The 20,726-nt window shown below is 41.6% G+C and overlaps 1 protein-coding gene across 1 annotated transcript; it reads right to left on the bottom strand.

Annotated features, from left to right (window-relative positions):
* Positions 1-731: 731 nt before the first annotated feature.
* On the bottom strand, positions 732-10,817 carry LOC131677388 (uncharacterized). Its single transcript, XM_058957181.1, has 3 exons — positions 10,433-10,817; positions 2,538-2,761; positions 732-2,416 (listed from the first exon to the last, which is right to left on the bottom strand). Exons 1-3 carry the CDS (start codon positions 10,663-10,665, stop codon positions 2,007-2,009), a joined length of 867 nt encoding a protein of 288 aa, XP_058813164.1. The 5' UTR covers positions 10,666-10,817; the 3' UTR covers positions 732-2,006.
* Between the last annotated feature and the right edge of the window lie 9,909 nt (positions 10,818-20,726).

Below are 20,726 nucleotides of genomic sequence, written 5' to 3'. Positions count from 1 at the left end.
TAGAAGTCGCATTTTTTCGAAATAAAAAGGTAGTGGAAATGAGTCAAAAAACAAGTTATGCCTTCTTAATCGTATTAAACAAGTAGATTTATTGTGCTCCATAAGTTGTTTTGAGACATTCTGTCGTGGAATCATGCCAATTTCCCTGTGGAAGTAATTTTAAATTAAAAATTCCGTTGATATTGCAAAGTATATCATGCATACGGCAGATAACAAGAATAATATATAATATTGTCACGACAACCCAAAAAAAATCGTGAAACGGAATGAACGTAGAATCTCAGTTTGAATAAATGAGAAAGGTACAATTGCATCCAGAAGCGGATCCAGAAAAATATTTCGGAGGGGATCTGAAATTTCGATTTTGTAATGTTCATTGAACAATGTGTAATAAGTAATGACTTTGTTTAATAAAAATCAGTTTTGGTGAAAAAATCTGGCCTGGAATGATTTTGAATTAAGAACGAATTACAATGGAAACTATTTTAAAATTTCTCAACAAGCCAAAACATTTCAGAGGGGGTCCGGACCCCCAAGACCCTCCCCCTGAATCCGCCACTGATTGCATCACTGGGTAGATTAAAGAAGGTTTTTGTGTTATAATTCTAAAGGTAGTAATAAAATGTTTGTTCCAGCCGCTGAAAACGGAAAAGTTTCTCAATTTGTTTTCTTACCGTCAAAAAATAACACTTCCAATTTGACATCTCTCTTTTCAAATCAAATCTTCTCAGCGTATTTATTGTAGTCTCCATTGAAAGAAAAAAAATCAAATTAATGACTATTGACACATCGTGTTCGTTACTTTACACAAGTCTATAAAACTTTTACAAATTAAGCGGTAATCTATACAGTCGAGGTTTTGCACGTTGTGATTGATGTTTGTGGGTTTGTATTTGTATTTACGTTTTGTGCTGCGATTGCTTTGTTTCTGTTTATTTTTTCTCTCTATCTCTCTCTCTCGTATATATTTGTTTCCGAGCTAATAACTAGAAAATCATAAATTAAAATAAATTAATTACACGTTCGATCTCTTGCGAATCTAGTTTTGTTTTAGTTTCCTCTCTCTCTCTTTTTCTCTCGTGGGTTTAATTTTTTGTTGTCGCTTGCAAATAAATTACTACACACTAGTAAAACACTAATTAGGCTGCTTTAGATCGGAAATTGTCGGATTCCTGGGAAGTCGCTCCCAGGGCAAACCCGACCAAGACGTTGAAATGGTAGGCGACCGCCTCCTGTCAGGGCGAATCGGGACAGATTGAACAGCAAGTACGGAAAGCCATCAAGCGATTGGCACACTTTCGGTTGTGCCGTGCAGCCACCTGAGCGCTCAGCCGCGGGCTGAGCGTGTCAATTGTTTGTGCAAATTCTCTGCCGACTTTCGTTTCGGCCTGTGAGCTTGTGTTTTGTTTTGTTTTGTTTAAGGTGTATGTACAAATGGGTGGCTTACCAATCGTTGCAAGCCGACGGCTTTGTACCTTTGTTTTCGATTCCTATCTCGCAAGTTGCTCTCACTTCACGGCGCAGTGGTTGGTGTGCGTGTGTGTTGGTTTATCGGTTAAAGTTGTGAGTGGTGAGGTGAAGAGGGTAGAGAGTGTTGGGCTGGTGCTGTCGGGTTTGGTGGAAAGATTGAACGGGCGCTGGGTGTGAGCTGGCACACCCGGTCGTTGCAGTGGATCACTGTTGTCACGATCCGATGTGGTTTTTAAATGCTGTTGTGCGTGTGAGTGGAGCTAATTTTGCGACTAGGCTGGGGACTCGTCAACGATGGGTCGCTCGCTTGGTGGCTCTAGCAGAAAGAGTGATAGACTAGACACTAGGGCGGTGGGAGGAGGCTTGCAAAGTGCGAAAAGACAGGGTACAGAGTGGTGGGCAGGGAACCCGAGGTAGAACCCAAGAAACGAAGGTGCGAAGGTAACGGATTGAAGGCTAGCTAGAGTTGAAGGGGTAGAAGGGAGGAGCTTCTTAATCTAATATGGTTTCGTTTTGGAAGTTCGTGGACAGGTTGTTTACGCCTTTGGGGCCTGGGCACTGTAAGCGAGATCCTGGGCGGTGTCGTAGCTGCGGGCATAAGGATACTGAGAGTTTCCTTGGGACCAACCGCTAGCACCAGCTCCAGTCCAACCAGCAGGGGCAGGGGCAGCAGCACCACCACCGCCGAGAGCGCTTCCAATAGCAGCAGCACCACCACCGCCTCCGACAGCCTTTGACAGCAGTCCAAGAGTACCAGCTCCATCAACGGCTCCTCCGAGGAATTTCTTGAATGCCAGGATAACGGCCAGGATCAGAGCGATCTTCGAGACGAACAGAGCCTTGATGGCGAGCAGAGCGACTCCTCCGAGAAGTAGGGGCAGCAGAGCGAACAGCTTTCCTCCGACAGCCAGAGCAAGTGGGCCGAGGATTTTCTTCAGTTTCTTACCTGTAAGGAGAGTGCGTGTGTGTGGAAAGAGAAACCGAAAAAAAAGAAAGCCCCAAATAGAATCATGTGCAAAGGAAGGAAATGGCGGTTAATAAGGTAAGGTTAGTTCGGTGATACGGACCTTTCTTCAGGGTTCTACCTTCTTCGAGGGAACGGGCAATGGTTTCGCTGGCTTCCTCCGGCAGACGGATCTGGATGGAGCGGGCGGTGAACAGTCGCTTGGCGGAGTCGATGGCCATATCGAACAGGGCGTCGCTCTTCTCTTCGGAAGTGGCCGGCAGGGTGTTGATGATTTCGTTCTCCGAGACGGATTTGCCCATACGTTCAACTGAGGCCGACGCGTCTCTGTGTAGGGGGAGAAATGAAAGCAAAACACAAATTTGTTGATTAGAACTTAATGGCGGCATTCGAGGGTTTTATTTTAATTATTTTTGTGTCGAACAGTATTTTTGTTCCAGATATGCAAGAACCGATTTTGCAACGCCACAAATCTACCCATACGGAAATGAAATGAAATAAAAAATAAACCGGGTCCTCTTGCCACCAGCGGTGGGGCAGGTGATATACAAACGAGAAGTAGGTTTCCGAATTGTGCGCTCTGGCAGGTCCCACTAATTAGACTCTTTGGTGTGTTCTAATTTCTAATTTCCGAGCCGAGCAAGTGATATGGTGGGCGGCTGAGTATGTATTCGAGGGTGCACCGCAATTATCCATCGATTCGAATGAAGCGCTAATATTGCGCAATGCGAATTCACGCTCGGTAAGACCCGGTTTGGAAAGCCATGGGAGGGCTGCGAGCGTGGCCGGAGGAAACTACAAACAGGCTGCAGCTGCCTTGGCCGACGCTGTTTGATGTGGGTCAGTCTCGAGCTCTCGATATCAATTACGAGGCGGGCGGGCGGAAGCGCTGTGGCCTAGAAAGTGTGTGTTGGCGAAGCTTTTCATACTTCTCTGTTCGCATTTGTGAAGTTGTTTGGGGCTCGCTGCGCACCCACCGTCCCCTACCGAAAAAAATGGATTTCGCGTAATCATATCAAACGGAGCGGTTTGCTGCTGCAGGTGCTCGAAACGGAATGCGGGGTATTAGAACGGGGCACGCGCACCGCGAACGGTAATCGGCGAGGATGGTTTCGTCGAGGCGTTTTATTTGAATCAAGACGCGATGATGCTCGGGATGAGTGCTACGGTGGGATTCGACAAATGGAGGAATCTGGATCACATTGTTTCGGAAATCGTTTGATTGGATATTTTGGGTGCGTGCGTAGTTTCACCGCCGCCATCTACAGGGAGCAACTTGTCGACTTTCACTTTCATCTGGACGAGTGATTGGTAAACAAAAGTAGCCTAACCAGCTGAAGTGGAAGTACCGTACAATCATTTCGCGGGGTAAATTGGAGCATTCATTTCTTTGATTGCTACGGAGCTGATTCGTGACATCACGTGTTTCGCTCTTTTGTACGCGTGAGGCGGCACGAGCAAGATACTGACCATCAGGCGGAATCTTGTGTTTGCTATTTATCAAAATGTCGGAACGATGTGATGCGTATTTTTTGGACCGGGATTCTGAGATTATGTTCGAATGCGAACGGTCTAGTGATTGAGCATTAGTTTTAACTGACGCTCGAAGAAAATGGTTTGTGGCTTGACAAGAGACATGAGCGAAACGGTTAACTTCGAAGATCCATTTTCGATTTAATAGTTATGTATGAATCGTTCTGCCGTTCTGTAAATCTTCTACTTACTAGCCTAAATCCTAGTATCATCACGTGACGAATTTCGAAATAAGTATCGTCACGTAACGAATTGTTGAACGAGTTCCGTTATGACAAATGTGGGAATGGCATTCAGAAAGGCTGTTAAAAAAATCAACATCTTTGGAGACTCTTAAAAAAGCATTAAACGTGTTATTATTAAGTAATGACATTACACAAATTTCAAGGAAATTCCATCATCACGCGCCTTACACCAGCATCAAAAGTAAAATTGCTGCACAGTAAGGACCTTACAAACGCCGCGTGTAAATGAACTTCTTTGGAAAGGTTGTTCCGGTTGAAGAGTAACGAATTACGAAATCAGTAACTGTGTCACGTGATGACTTTCAAAATGAGTGTCGTCATGTGACGGATTAAGAACAGTATCGTCTATTGTTATGGCTGATGAAGTTTTGGAGTGATAAAATCCGAAATACTGTCACGTCACATGAATTCTGAAATTGTTATCACGCCACGAAGTATTAAAACGACGACTACGCGTAAATAATAATGCCAAATGTCAAACTCTCGAACAACAATTGAGCAATTGATCCAGAATGGGGAGTACGAGACCGATGAGTAGCAGTAAAACATTGTCGAAGGGAAAGATGTCGACATGAGACACTGAATGGCGCCTTCAAAATTGGACGAATTTTTTGTTATGGTTTACGAAGTTTTGGGTTGATGAATTCCGAATATTGTCAAGTAACGACTTTCGAGATAAACATTGTCACGTGATGAATTCCGAAATAAGTATGGTCACTTAACGAATTCGTTGGCGAGTTCCGTTATGACGAATTTTCTGAACCTTCCCCATGCTATTCGGAGGTTTGTGTTCCTAAACATAGACTATATGGTATTGATGCATCTTGAAATGGCTATCAGAATGACAATATAAATCGTAAGAATCTATACCAAAATTGATGGTTTCGTCACGTGATGAAATGAGTGTCGTCATATGATGAGTTTTTTCTCGAGTTCCGTCACGATAAATGTTGGAAAAGCATTCAAAAATTGTCAAGAGTAAGAAGCAAATATGACAAACGCCAGGGGAGAGGAGTGTCTAAATGAGGAATGCCTCAGTGAGAAGTGCTGGAGTGGCAACTGTCATCGTCTCTAGTGTTGCGTACTAGAATGACTAGAGACGAAATGACGAATGCTAAAATTTTTACAAGATTATCACCGGACTGGTGAGCGCAAGAATGTCTAAAGGGTGCAAAATATCATTCAAAATGACAATTGTATGTATAATATTATAGACAAACAATGGTCCTAAGTGTACATGAGAGCCTCTCTTTGTTTATTTTCTCTTTTGATTATTACGGCGTCATCATAGAACTTGCCAAAATTGCTTCATTATACATCGAATGTCTCTGATTTCGACTAGCATACTATGCTAAAAGTTGAGAAGCAAATGTATAAAACAGTCGAGTAATGATGGGAAGAAAGAGGGAGAGAGAGAAAACAAAGAGAGTCGAGCTGACGAATTTAAGGAAGAAGAATTGTTAAGTTACGAAATGATTAGCGCTTAACGATTTCTCGCATGTACCGCGTACCGACCGACAGAATGACGACCTCCGGATTGTCGAGTATCGAAGCTACTGAAAAACGAGTGCTGGAATGACGAATGGTGCAATGAGAAGGGCTGGAATGATGAATGCAGAAAAAGAGTGGCAAGTGTTAAAATGACTTTCGGAATGATGGTTTGAATTGTTCATAATTTTTTGTAGTAACGAATTTGGAAATGGGAAATTTTGTAACGTGACGACTTCCGCAATGACTGCCGTCACGTGACGAATTCTTTCACGAGCTCCGTAATGACGATTGACAGTACGATTGTTATTAAATCAGCTTTGAACAAAAAAGTGACAAGTACTGGAATGACGAATGCTTAAATGACGAGAGTTAAAATGACTACTAGAATGAAGAGTGCTGAAATGACGAGTGCAGACGAATACTGAAATGACGAGTGCTAGATTGACGAGTGCTGGATTGACGAGTGATGGAATGACGAGTGCTTAGATGATAAGTGCTAATATGACAAGTGCCAAGATGACAAGTGCCAAGATGACGAGTGCTGGAATGACGAGTGCTAGAACGATATGTGCTGGAATGATGAGGTATGGCGAGTACTGGAATTGACAAGAGTTGAAATGATGAGTGCTAAAATGGCGACTACTGGAATGTTGAGTGCTAAGATGATTTGTGCTACAATGATAAGTGCTAAGATGACAAGTACTGGAATGACGAGTTCTGGATTGACGAGTGCTGGAATGAAGAATGCTAGAGTGACGTGTGCTGGATTGATTAGATATGGCAAGTACTGGAACGACAGTTATGGCGAGTGCTGAAATGACAAGAGCTGAAATGACGAATACTAAAATGACTACAAGAATGAAGAGTGTTGAAATGACGAGTGCTTAGATGATAAGTGCTAATATGACAAGTGCCAAGATGACAAGTGCCAAGATGACAAGTGCCAAGATGACGAGTGCTGGAATGACGAGTGCTAGAACGATATGTGCTGGAATGATGAGGTATGGCGAGTACTGGAATTGACAAGAGTTGAAATGATGAGTGCTAAAATGGCGACTACTGGAATGATGAGTGCTAAGATGACAAGTACTGGAATGACGAGTGCTGGATTGACGAGTGCTGGAATGAAGAATGCTAGAGTGATGTGTGCTGGATTGATTAGATATGGCAAGTACTGGAACGACAGTTAAAGCGAGTTCTGAAATGACAAGAGCTGAAATGACGAATACTAAAATGACTACAAGAATGAAAAGTGCTGAAATGACGAGTGCTTAGATGATTAGGGTCATGATGGCGAGTCCTAAGATGACAAGTGCTTAGCTAACAAATACTGGAATGACGAGTGCTAGAACGATATGTGCTGGAATGATGAGGCATGGCGAGTTGAAATGATGAGTGCTAAAATAGTGTTTACTGGATTGATGAGTGCTAAGATGGCTTGTGCTAGAATTATAAGTGCTAAGATGACGTGTACGGGAATGACGAGTGCTGGATTAAAGAGTGCTGGAATGAAGAATGCTAGAGTGATGTGTGCTGGAATGATTAGGTATACAAGTACTGGTACGATAGTTATGGCGAGTACTGAAATGACAAGAGCTGAAATGACGAGTACTAAAATGACGAGTAGTATAATGACTGTTGAAATGAGTGCCATCACGTGACGCATTAAAATAATAGTAACCAATCGTATATTGTTATGGCTGGTTTTGGAGTGTCAAACCCGAAATAAAGGGTAGTATCACATGATGAATTCTAAAATTGGTGTCATCACGCAACGAAGTATTAAATTGACGGCTAATAGAAAGTAATAATGACGAGTACTATAATGAAGAATGCTGAAATGATACGAACTAGATTGATCAATGCTGGAATAGCTAGAATTGTAATAGGAAGTTCTGGCATGACGAGTGCTTTAAGGACGAGTGATGGAATAATCAGTGTCGGAATGACGAATTCTGGAATGCGTGTGCTAAAATGACGAGTACTGGAATGACAACTGATGAAATGAAAAGTGGTGGAATGACAAGTATTCAAATGACTCGTGCCTTAATGCCGAGTGCTGGAATGACGAGAGCCCGAATAATAACTATCGGAAAGAATCGGCATGACGTATGATCAACACTACTGCATGTAACAGACTTTTAAATGAATTTCGTAATGTCAAGTTTCAGACAAATAGTATCAGAATAGTGCATTCCGTAACGAGTGTCGTTTGGTAATGATTGCCTAAATAAACTATGTAAGGATATGCATTGACGAGTGCATTGGAAGTTGGGATCTTCATGACGCTGCGAATATCGTCACGTGACGAACTCGGGAGCGCGGGTGAAATCACGTGGCGAATCCCTATAAGAATTTCGCCATGATGAGTGCTAGATTGATAAATTCGAAAATGTGAGTTTCGAAATTACGAGCGTGGAAATGACGATTTCCGCGTAGTTCCTTGTAGTTTCTGAAAGGAGTGTCGCAACGTGACGAATGCCTAGCTACGCAATGTATTAAAGATTGTTGTAATAATTAATAGTAACAGAATGGAAAATTTAAAAAAACGTGATGACGCATGTTGGAGTGACGAACCCTGTAATGTAGAGTGTCGTTAAGTGCGTGTCATATCGTGTATCATTGAGTGTCACGTGACAAACGTTAGAAACACTAGAATTAGATTGACGGTAGAAAAGGGCATTTGAATAATTAGTGTCAAAATGGTGAATATTAAAGTGAAGATTTACGACATGTTTTGAGGGTATTGTTCCAGGAAGAATCAAGTTTTACAAGCTGACGAAAGGTGAAATAACAAGTATCAGAATGATGATAAAAAAGAGGAGTAGGGGAACGGTGAATGATAGATGGATGAATTACAAAATGAAGAATATTATCTCGTGATAAACTCCGAAGTGAGTTGCGGTGTGAGATTCGTCACATGACGAATTTGGAAGTTGGGGTCGTCACGTGACGAATTGCGAACCGATTCAGTGTCATCGCGTTCCGATTCCTACAAATTAGAGTGACAAATTCTGAAATGAAAGGATATCGTGGACTCCATTCTCACAGTCACCTAGTGAGTAGAAGGAAATTTTCTCCTAGTAACTGGATGACGTGACTGTGTAAATAGGGGCCCGGATTAAAGTAATCTTGTGTAGTGTGGAAATTCTAGAAATTGATAACCAATTCTGAAATGAGTGTCGTGAATGTAAAAGTAAATAATTTCGGAATACAGGGTGTTGAAGGATTAATTGGTTTTGGAATTGTGAAATGGGTGTCATCATGCAGCGAACCCTAGAGTTATTCGTGTTGGAATGACTAGTGCTGAAAAGGAGTGCTACAATTCTCGAAACGAAAGTATCGCTTTAGAACAAATTCCTTGTTGAGGTCTTTGGTGAAGAATGGCTAATTTCGACGTAAATATTGTCACGTGACTAATGGTGTTGAAATGGTGCGTATTAGAGAGTCATCATGTGTCAAATACCGAACTGAGCATGACAGGAATGAAAATAATGGTTTGAAAGACTCAAGTGTACGAATAAAGAGAGTCTAAATGACGATTTCCAAAATGACAGGTGATGGAATCAAAAAAAAGAATAATCATAAGAAATGGGTAACTAAGAGAAAAAGTAGAAGAATCAATAAAATGGTTAATTAATTGTTTAAAGTTGAAACAATCAACAGTTTGGTATGACAATTTTCGTTAAATTGGGTGGCGAACGGAGGAATAAAAGTTTAAAGAGAATTAGATCCAAATGAGTGATCTAAAAATAATGGAATGCGTGTAGTAGCAGTTACGAAGTAATGGAATTGTTGGATATAAAATTAAAAAGGGGCGATTTTCTAACTGACGATGAATGTTGAAAGGAATTGTGATTACAAAATGTAAAATGTGACCAAAAATTTCGTATAGATCGCATCCTTACCAAAATCGAATCAAACAACATCCCAATTTTTTTGGGCGTTCATTTAACATCTAGTAGCGCGGCAGTTCTAGTACAACTTTAGATCAAACTACTTTATGACAAGTACAAAATCGTTCTACTATACATATACTAACAGTAAACATCTTCAAAATCTTGTTCCAAGCAAGTGAATTATGAAACCAAGCAAGCTAATGCTGGTCGCAGAGGTTCGTCTCCTACAAACAGCCTACAACTGGGGTTCCTAATTTACGACCCCGTTGAAATCTGTAAGAGCTGTGAGTTTTCCTCCACAATTAATGAGGCTGTGGGAACCTAATCAATTCAACATTGTCACAACATTTCACTCGTCAGACCAAAACCCTCCAAACGGAACGGAACGCCTTGCACCTGTTAATGGAAAATCGCTCAAGTCAACCGCACAATGCACCCCCACATTTCGTAATACGATCGCGGAACCAATTGAAATTCAACAGATCTTCACCAGCCTACACAGGTAGGTAATAGCCTGAATGGTCGTAACTGTGGTCCGGGAAAGGAACCGCCGCGGGTTTGCTGATTCATTGCGTGCATCGAATCTGCAATTAAGTTTGCTGGGGAAGGCGGGAACCAAACTGTCACACCGTCACTCAGTTGCACGTTGTTGTCGTGCAGGGAACTACTTGCATAGTTTCCTGTTTTCCCCAGCGAAAAGTCACGGGATATTTAGCTGCACAGGTATGGGTTGCATAACACCCCCAAAAAACTTTACTTTTCACTTCTTTATCTGTTATCGATTTCAGTCTATGTTGTTTTCATTAATTTTTTTTTTTTTTGAAATTCACCTTGAGAAGGTTACACCAGGCACGATCTCGATGTTGTTGGCACGGGCAGCACGGTTCAGGGCGGTAATTCCTTTCACCGCCAGACAGGTTCCCATTTCGTCCGATTCGAAACAGCTGCCGAAGAATTTGAGCGCCATATTTAGCGCACTTCCGGTCGACGAGGTTTCCTCTGCCGGAGCTGGGGCGGCCATGGCACAGGCCAGGAGCACCGCGGATACGATTAGCACTTTCATGATTACTGGGGACTTGTTGTGTGTTTATTATTTTTCTATCACTTCACTTCACCCGCTAACTTCAGAGTTCTTTTGATAGCACAGAACTTTTCCACACGCACTCGCTCGCTTCGGGCTGCTCTGTGTCTGTCTCTTCGAGTTCGTTATTCTTCAACGATCGGTAATGAATTGTACTCCTATCTCAATATTGTAACCCTTATATAGCACCAACAAAAAATTGCTTCTTTAAACAACGAGATGATGATAAATTGTAATACCAAGATATTATGTTAAATAATTTCTGTATCGGCAAACACGCCCGAAAAGAGCAAGAGAGAGAGAGAGAGAGAAAGAGATCCGTGGCCGGAGGAAAAAAACGAAAAGGAAAACACCGAAAAAAAACCATCCGATCATTTCTCCCGCTGCTGCTCTCACCTGTGTGGGCATTTTTCCAAAAAAAAAAAGCAACACGAGAAAATATCGCTTCGACACCTGCAACTTCAGCACTTGCACGGTGAGATGCTGACTCAGAGCACCAACCCGATCCGAAGATCTCTTTCCAGTAAGGCTCTCTCTCTCTTGCTCGCCAATTCCGCACGCACACACGATCGTGCCATCATCTCCCGATCCGACGACGGTGACGGCGATGACGAGATGAAAAAGATGCCTCTTGCTCAATGTTCACATGCTAGTTCACACACCGTCATCCTGCCGGTTACCGATCGCGGAGTTGGCCGGTCCCGCCCGCCTGATTGTGAGAAAGACTGTGCAGCTACCGCCCGCCTGCCCGCTTTCGCCTGCCTCAAATACACATACGCACCCGAGCGTCGTCGCCAGGCCAATAAGAAAATAATGTTACCGATTGTGTAAGAGATGCCGCAGGTTCACACCCATACTCAGTTTGTCACCGTTGGTATGCAGATGGATATCATCTTCCTTGGCGGGGTGGGGTCCGACGATTTCCGCCGCTACCGCTACCCGCAGAACTCCATTCCTTCGAGCGGTGGCAGCTGTGGAAGTCCTGCTACCGCTGAAGGAGGTTAAAAGGAAAAGTTAACGGATCTGGTGGTGAGCGTTTTCGAAAGAAAAAAAAATCATTTTGGCTAGCTTACACCATTCCGTAGATGCTAATTTTTCTGTCGAACGACCCTGATGTTTTTGGGGTAATATCTTTGGCAAAGTTTGAATTGAAGACATGCAGTTACGGCGGATTCGCTAAGTGAATAGGAATGCTGTCATAAGTCACTCATGTTGGAGTACGTTTTATGCAACTTCAATTGTTGTTGGCGTAGAAGCAGTCAATTATCGCATCAATCATCAACTTTAAAAGAAGTCTGGTCAAGTCGGCTGTAGTGTTCGGGAAGCTTGTGTTTTTTTTACATCAGAAATGTATTTTGAAATTAATTCAGACAAAACCACTACACATTTCAATTTACCATAAATTTAGAATGATCGACAATACATTGACCAAGTGTTCTATAAGTTGGTCTTTCAATTTAATGTAATTTAATTTAATTGAACTTATTTAATTTTATTTATAATTCATGCTCATCTTGTTTACAAACGACAATTTTTTTAAACAGTTAAAACTTTTGGTTTTTGCAAGATTTTCTCACAAAAGTTAGTAATGCCAATAATAGGGGTTACGCCCTATCCTTTCAGCACAAATAGTTGAAAGTATTATCCGTAGAACTGAACTTGTTTCAATTAACCTGATTGTTTTCCGCTGGACCAGTGCTGTCAGGGATACTGACCGATGAAAATGATATTTTATTACATCTTCGTTGTCTTGATATATTATAGAAAAAAGTTTTAAATAGACACTGACTACATTTTCCATGCAATTGAATCTGTTTTTCCGCCGGTCTCTTTCCGCACTGAGTGCCAATCACCGATGCCAGAGAGGTGACTCCATCATCTGGACGCTATAGATTTCGGCCCATCCAGCACCGTTTTGCCGCATGAGCGGTGCGACTTCGAAACAAAGGTACACTGGGATATTTGTAACTCTTCAGTACGTTGGTAAAATGATTAAAATTTGAATTAAAAGTGTCTTACATTCTAAAGTCTATACAGTTAACTCTTTCTGTGTCGATATTGAAGGGACCATAGACATAGGGAGAGATCGAGATAGTTAACACATTGATATTTTTTTTCTTTCAGGACATCATAATGCATGCTGCGAAACGAAGATAGAAGCTCGTCCTAGGGGGTAGCAGTGGAAGGCAACGCATATATCTAGAGAAAATTTTCAATAGGACGTAAGTAACAATGAGAGATTCTCTTTGGGGTCTTTCTCTTCTGTTCATTACTCGGCCATTTCAACGTTTACTACTCTACTCTTTGCATAATATTCTAGTAAAAACCGTCGGCTTTCGATATGTACTGGAAAATTAGTGCAAAGTGTTGTAATGACGTCGTAATAATCGAAAGAGAAAGTAAACAAAGAGAGGCTCTCAATGTTACTTACGTCCTATTGAAAATTTTCTCTAGATATCTTTTTTCTGTATTTATATTCATCAGCTTCACAAAGTTTACAATTGTGCAAAATTGTAATCGAAATTATTTTGACCACGAAAACAACATTTTCGTACTATATTGTCGAAATTGTGTAAATATTTCTCATTATATAGAGATACTAGTTCGGTTCGTTTTATAGATATATTAATTCGATCATTCAGTGGCGTAGCCAAGGGGGTTTTGGGGGTTAAAACCCCCTCCAAACCAAAATATTTGAATTGAAGAAAAAAAAGTTTAATGCTGACTAGTTTATTAAATATTCAAATAATAATTTTGGAAGTTTATTATCTGTTCATTACATTGAGAACTTAATGTTTAAAACGTTATGGGGACTTTTTGTAAATTGTGAGAATGGGATCTTGTAACTAATATTTTAGTGAGGATCCTATAGTTGATAAATCATGTAAATATCAAGCAAAATAGCTCAATGAAAACGCCTACATAGAAACTGATGAAAAATGGAGTTTTACGCTTGTCTCTAACAGGTCAGAATCGGTTTTTATGTACATTTATATAAAGTGCCACTAGCTAAAATTGGTAATTAAAAAAAATTTAAAGTTTTTCACGTTTTTCGCTATTTATGATGTACATTTGGGTATCGAATTGAATGGCGCCAAGATTCCATAATTTGGAAACCCTCAGCTTTTGGAGATTTAGTATTTAGCACTTTAGCAGCATAATTTTATTGATTAATTTTTCCAATTGGATGAATTACTAATTCCAATCAAATTTAGTTCGAGGCTTAGTGTCTTCAGCAAAGTTTTCAAGAATGTTATTACAAATAGCTTGGTTGAAGATATGAATGCAACCCGTATTTGTGCATTATAGCATTATTGCACTACGAATTCCCTTACTAACGGTTATAGGCGGCAACAAAGAATTTGGGAGAACACCTTGTAGATGACTTTACTATCCTAGTATGTAAAAGTGACTTCCACGCCACTTTGCTATATATACTGGATGGCGTTTACGTCACCTTTCCGTACAAGGGCAGTTCAGTAATGTGATTAATCGGTAATTAGTTGCAAAAATCCCGCTTAACACAATTTTTATAGATGGGACATACTACTCCCTACATCCTATACTTCGGTAAAATCTCCTCCTTCCAGATCTTCAAAAGCACCCAGTGTAGTGCTCTAGCCAATTCCTGTACTCTGTGTTTGAGTAGCTCACTTGACAGTTGATCATTGCCAGCGGTTCAACCGTCCTAGTTTTTCATGAATCTTAGGTAGATCCGGAATCTGTCGTCGACTGCGCGCGTCTACAAGCTGATTCTTGCAATACTCTTGTCGTCTACTGCTTCGCTGTTTAGGTGTTCGTCATAATATACTTATCAATCGTGAGATTTCTGCACAAATAATGTGTACACCTTATAAGGTGTGCAGACTATCCTGTGCGATAACCGGTTTATACAATGCCTCCGACCTATCAGGATGTTTATGTCACCGATGACGAGCTTAACATTCCGCTATAGGCAGCCATCATAGACATGCTCCAGCTGCGCATAAAATGCATCTTTCTCGGCTTCGTGAGGTCAATGCACATTGATAATGCTCTAGTAGAAGAAATGGCCTTTGATCTACACTACACACATCCATTCGCTGATCGTCTGCCACTTGACCACGCGTTGGCGCATTTTGCGCAGCTCTTGTGCCGTCGCTCGATCCCCGCATTTCCACACCTTCTGCCTCGTCTATCAAAGCTATGCTACGGTTTCGAAGTTGCGAGTTTTCAGCTCATGCTTTTGTTAGTAAAGTGGTGTTTTTTGATCCACTCATTGAACTTGACCTAACCTGTCTCGTAGTCCGCCACCCAACATAACTGACACCTGCGGCAGGTACTTAGTTCTGCCTACGGTAGGGTTATAGCGCCCATGCCCGCTCACACCATCCCATTTCGCTATTACTGCAGAACACGGTAGTACCCAGTCGAACGCGGCTTACAGATTAAATGTCATCAATAGACCCGCAAACATTTTTGAAAAATCTAAGATTTTCGTCAAAACCCCCTCCAAACCAAATTTCTGGCTACGCCACTGCGATCATTAATCCTCCTGCATGTGAGAAGTTAGATGTTGTTTGCTTATGTTTACAATTTGCAATTTTTTCCACAAAGTTAGGGAGAATATAAAAAAATCATTGCTTGCTTTGTTTTTAATGTTTCCGAAGTATCTCGAAAAGAGGTCTGTCCTAATTTTTTATATATTTGCATTTTTTGCTAAACGTGCGCAGATGATACGATGTACACTGTAAGGATTCAAAAAAAAATCATTTGCATAGTATGCGTAATTTATAAACGTTTTAGAGCACTACGTAAAAATGTTGGCTAACAATACTTTCTCTGATTGATCGAAAATTTCGTTTCGACGCTATGTATTATATATTTCATGGGCATTATATGGCCAAAATTGCTTCGAAAATCGAAACATCAAGATATCTTAAAAGTTGGTTTGGCTAATCCCATTTATTAAATATCAGTTGCGAGAACGCAATTTTATTTTTGTTACTTTTTGAATAATCCAATCTAGAAATATGCACATCACATGATTCCTTTTTCAGAAGAGTCCCTGGAAAACGACAGTGCAGCTTTAAAAATCAATATTTTTGCAAATGAATTTTTTTTTATATTTTCAATAAAATGACTTGTTTAAGGATATCGTTGATTAGATTACCGTTCTGGAGATTGAATATGATATTACTGTATGGGGTGCTCTCTCCCCATCTACAACAAAATTAACCAATTTAACATTTAAAGGTGCTGGAAACGATTGTAAACAAACATATTGTTAAATATTCCGCTGTAGTGTGCAATTTTCTAAAAAATCTCTCATGCGTATACCAGTAACTGCACAAATTTTTGAGGTAAAGATATAGCACATCCAGATGAATATGCCAAACATGAGTTTTTTTGCAATGCCTGATATGACTATACGAGAACATATCAATACATATCAAGTAAATAGACATCGGACTAAATGCCCTAATCGTCAATCTACATTCCATGCTGTATCCACTGTGCGATGTGCCGACGGAAAAAAAGATCACACTGACATAAAGAGAGAAAATTGCAGGTGAATTTTGAGATAGGGAGATATCGAGATAGAGAAAATATCGAGATACGGAGGTTTTTTCACAGGCAATCTGAAGGGACTTACGAAATAATCGAGATAGGGAGAAATATCGAGATAGAGAATATCGACATAGAGAGAGTTAACTGCACTGGTATTGCTTTGTCAATATCCCAATGACGAATTTCGCGCCAACTCGAACAAATGTTGACAGCACCCTCTCAGATTTTAATGAAACTTTCTGTACATGAAGACTTTGTCACAAAAAGCCACTTTGCATACTTTGTTTTTCCAAAAATGATCTAGCCTGTCTTTTGAAAAGGGCCAAACTTTCTTTACCAATTTTTTTTTCAAATGGCTCTAGTCTAAAAATGACAAATCCTACAAAAAAATGTTGTAGGAGTGATTTTCACAAAATTAGTCAAATTTTGGAATTTTATCGAAAACTGAACCATTGAAAGTCATAATCATGTCATCATCCATTTTCCCAGCTGCTAGTTGTCTGATACATGCAAAAAGTATCAGTAACGAATTTGGTATATATTCATAACAAACCTGAATGAGGACTGGAAGACTACAAGACTGAAAGACTGGACAATTGGAAAACTAGAAGACTAAAAGACTGGAAGACTGGAAGACTGGAAGCCTGGAAGACTGGAAGACTGGAAGACTGGAAGACTGGAAGACTGGAAGACTGGAAGACTGGAAGACTGGAAGACTGGAAGACTGGAAGACTGGAAGACTGGAAGACTGGAAGACTGGAAGACTGGAAGACTGGAAGACTGGAAGACTGGAAGACTGGAAGACTGGAAGACTGGAAGACTGGAAGACTGGAAGACTGGAAGACTGGAAGACTGGAAGACTGGAAGACTGGAAGACTGGAAGACTGGAAGACTGGAAGACTGGAAGACTGGAAGACTGGAAGACTGGAAGACTGGAAGACTGGAAGACTGGAAGACTGGAAGACTGGAAGACTGGAAGACTGGAAGACTGGAAGACTGGAAGACTGGAAGACTGGAAGACTGGAAGACTGGAAGACTGGAAGACTGGAAGACTGGAAGACTGGAAGACTGGAAGACTGGAAGACTGGAACACTGGAACACTGGAACACTGGAACACTGGAAGACTTGAAGACTGCAGTTAATTTGTTCCTCTCAAAACTGATAATATTGAGACGGTCGACAGAAGGAGTTTTTACGTACTGAGCTGAGCGAATAGTGTCAATTGAGATTTCAAGCGCAAGATGAAAGTTGTCAAGTGGAACAATCACACTGGATGGTTCATTGACGGAACATGTCGTGACGGCACCCAAATGAGCTCTGGCTGATTGAAATCACCAAGGACAATCATCACACCATCCGCGTTAGCATGTGAAGAAGCGTTATTCACAGCATCCATGTGAAGTTGCATGATATTCGAGTCGATTTTCAGGAGGAATATAGATAGCACCAATATAAAAGTTTCTCGATGGAGTTGTAATTCTAACCCAAACAGGCTCAACACTGGTTAAACTATCTACATATATCTTACATGAAGCAAATGCGGTGGAAACAGCAATCAAAACTCCTCCTCCACGACCGCGAATACTGTTGCCACTATTTCGGTCCACACGGTATACGGTGTAAGCATCGCCGAAAAGCTGCACCGATGTTATCCTTGCATTAAGCCACGTTTCGGTGAAGACGCAAACATCGTAGTTACCGTCCATGGCAGCGAAATACACGTCGTCAATTTTCGTCTTGAGCCCTCTAGCGTTTTGATAGTAGATCCGCAAACCATCAGTGTTATGTGGGAGGTGTCGTGTTGCATACCAATTTTCAGGACTGCGGGCTCGATGATCAGCATCAATGCGACTGGCGCGCAGGATGTAGGTACTGTTGTCCGGAAGAGGAACAACATGCGTTGCGGAGGGAATGACCAAGCCATGACTGTTGTGTCCAGCGGGTGACTGAGATGGGAGACATACTGATCGGACAGATGCGATACGATTAAAATTTTCATTTTGACATGTAAGGTTCGCTGCAGGATAATATTGCCGGACACTCTGGGGATATGGGGAAACTCCCTCTCTTCTAGTATCTGAACCGTACAGTCAAAAAACCACCCGCGATATACAAACGCCCACGCGCTCAAACATGGTAACATACAAATGCTCGAATCTTTCGCGATCATCTCCGCACATTTACGCCAGTGATCTCGCAAACATGAAAACGCCGCGGTGATTAAGTGAACATTTTAGCACTTTTTATAAACGCGGGCTCAAATGTGAACATACAAACGCTCGTTCCGACGCAATCATGAAACTTTCACGCAAACTGTTTCAATATGGTTCTGATAGCACTGAGGTTTCAGTCAGGTCCACTGGGGAGAGAGGCGGTCATGCTTACTATTTAACCAACGGTGCCGTCTAGGGAAAATTTAGGACAACTTAAAGACAAAATTAGAACGAATTAAGTTCTATTCCACAATTTATCGACGTATTTTTTATCCATTGTTTTATATTGACCTTCGGGAATGTTGTTGGAAGTTCCGGCTTCCCGCACTACCAGGGTTACGATTCTGATCGGGTCGCCGTTTTAGATCTAGCTCACAAGGTCCGGATATAGTTGAAGAGGCCCTCATTTGTCTTGCGGCAACCCACTCCGGAACAGACACTATTTCGAGCAGCTCATTTAATGAAAAACAGATATTCTCCTTCCCTATCAGTATGCGACTACAACCATGAGAAGCTATCAGTTTTATTGTCGTTTCACATGCACAGATAGTGTTAAGCTTAAGGTTTTGCGTTTATATAGTGCCAAATCGGTGCCAGATATTTATGAGACGAAGTCGAAGCGCAATCCTTGACTAGTCTAGTTATTGTTAGTTGACCACCCCACACAAAAATAGTTATCACCCAATTTTCACCCTCTGGAGTAAACTAGCATAGTATTATCAAAATTTTATGCTTTCATATTCATTTATCCATCATTATCTAAGCTCCGCAAGCAAAGCACCATCTCTTTACAAAACTTGGAAAATGCGTTAATTAGAATTTTACCGAAAGAGCAGTCAGACATAAACGACTATTAATTCGTAAATCTCAGCGCTTTTTACAGCAGTGGTTGCTGTCCTAGTTTCAGAAGATAATTGTCCAGAAATGCACACCGAACAGCTCTCAAACGCCTTTTGATAAAAATTGCTAATTTTTACCTCCGGAACCGTACCAATTACGAAACAATTATCTCTCCCACGAAACCCGTCATTTCGGGCACGGTACAAGTTGCAAACGGGCTTGACTAGGTCAGTAAACAAATAACCCAGTTATGTACCCGAAAAAAAACCTTCCAATTAAGTAAGACATTGCCGCAAGCAGCTTCAAACCACTTCAAATTGCATGGCTGGCGAGTCTATGCCTCGGAGACAGGACGGAATGGTCGTTCGTCAAGCGACGAACCCGATTAGCGGCGGGTTCGCTTCCGTCTTCTCCCTAGCAGCAGCAGCAGCAGCACCAGCAACCGGGTATGGTCGACGTAAGCAAACTTTTACACAATAACATTTAATCACATCTCAATTCACAGCCACAGGCTAATGATCGGCCTCGCCCGGCAATGATGACGGTGAGGTGAAACCTGCGTTCATTGTTGTCTCACGAAAAATTGCGACACCGACAACCGCGGAGTGTATCCTCCCCGTTTGTCAGTTCACATCCGCAGCAATGTGGGACACATCACGGATTTTGAATAAATAAACATATTTCGCGTCGTGTCTGTGTCGCATAGAAATTCCGAAATATATAGGTGGGTAGGTTTAAAAGTGATAAAATAACATCCCGGTAACGAGAGGAGAAAAGTGAAAACGCTGCCCATCTTCTTCTTCTCCTAATGGCGCATCTTTCGAGGTGCGTTGGCGGGCGTGGGATAGATTCCATTCGTGGGTGTTACCCTGAACCGTTCTTCTAACGTTTGGGGGAGGACATGGATTTCCTGTGTGTGTGCAGAATGCATGGAACAATAGGTCGGCTTTGAACACGTCATTTGTTGTTGGTTGGTGATGCCAAGTTACAATAGATTGCGTCATTTGGCTAACACTTCTCCGGCTACGGCTGCGATGAAAGTTCCGCGTTGCTAGGAAGAACGGAGGAAAGCATTGCGCGGTTTCGCCTATTCGAAGAATGGCTGTTCACTTAACACCATACGACCACGTGATTGACTGTGCCGAGAGAAGCAAATGCTTTGGCCGGGTGTTTGCGTGCGGGAGAAAAAAAAGTCCAGCTCTAACGGGGTGAGACGAAGAGAAAGAGAAAGAGAGAGCCTACTGGATGCGGTTGAGATTGCGAGATTTGAGCAGGTTGCGTATGGCATTCTTTCTTTGGGCGAGGATAGTGATGATTTTGAGTAGTGGACAATTTATCCTGCATCCACGACAATTTTTAGAGGAATTTTATTTTATCGATGCGTATTTTCCGTCGGTCTCTGTCCTGTTCGCACTGATTACCTATCAGCGACGCCAGAGA

Source organism: Topomyia yanbarensis, chromosome 1, assembly GCF_030247195.1.
Source record: "Topomyia yanbarensis strain Yona2022 chromosome 1, ASM3024719v1, whole genome shotgun sequence".
Taxonomy (NCBI): domain Eukaryota; kingdom Metazoa; phylum Arthropoda; class Insecta; order Diptera; family Culicidae; genus Topomyia; species Topomyia yanbarensis.
The sequence above is the reverse complement of the archived record's forward strand: the minus strand, read 5'-3'. Positions and strand labels throughout refer to the sequence as shown.

What these genes read in the sequence shown, in the direction of transcription:
- LOC131677388 (XM_058957181.1), bottom strand. Translation starts at nt 10,665, where the DNA reads ATGAAAGTGCTAATCGTATCCGCGGTGCTCCTGGCCTGTGCCATGGCC. An exon ending in CCTGGTGTAACCTTCTCAAG is followed by an intron (nt 2,762 to 10,432) that starts GTGAATTTCAAA and finishes CCCCCTACACAG; the next exon opens with AGACGCGTCGGCCTCAGTTG. An exon ending in AGGTAGAACCCTGAAGAAAG is followed by an intron (nt 2,417 to 2,537) that starts GTCCGTATCACC and finishes CTCTCCTTACAG; the next exon opens with GTAAGAAACTGAAGAAAATC.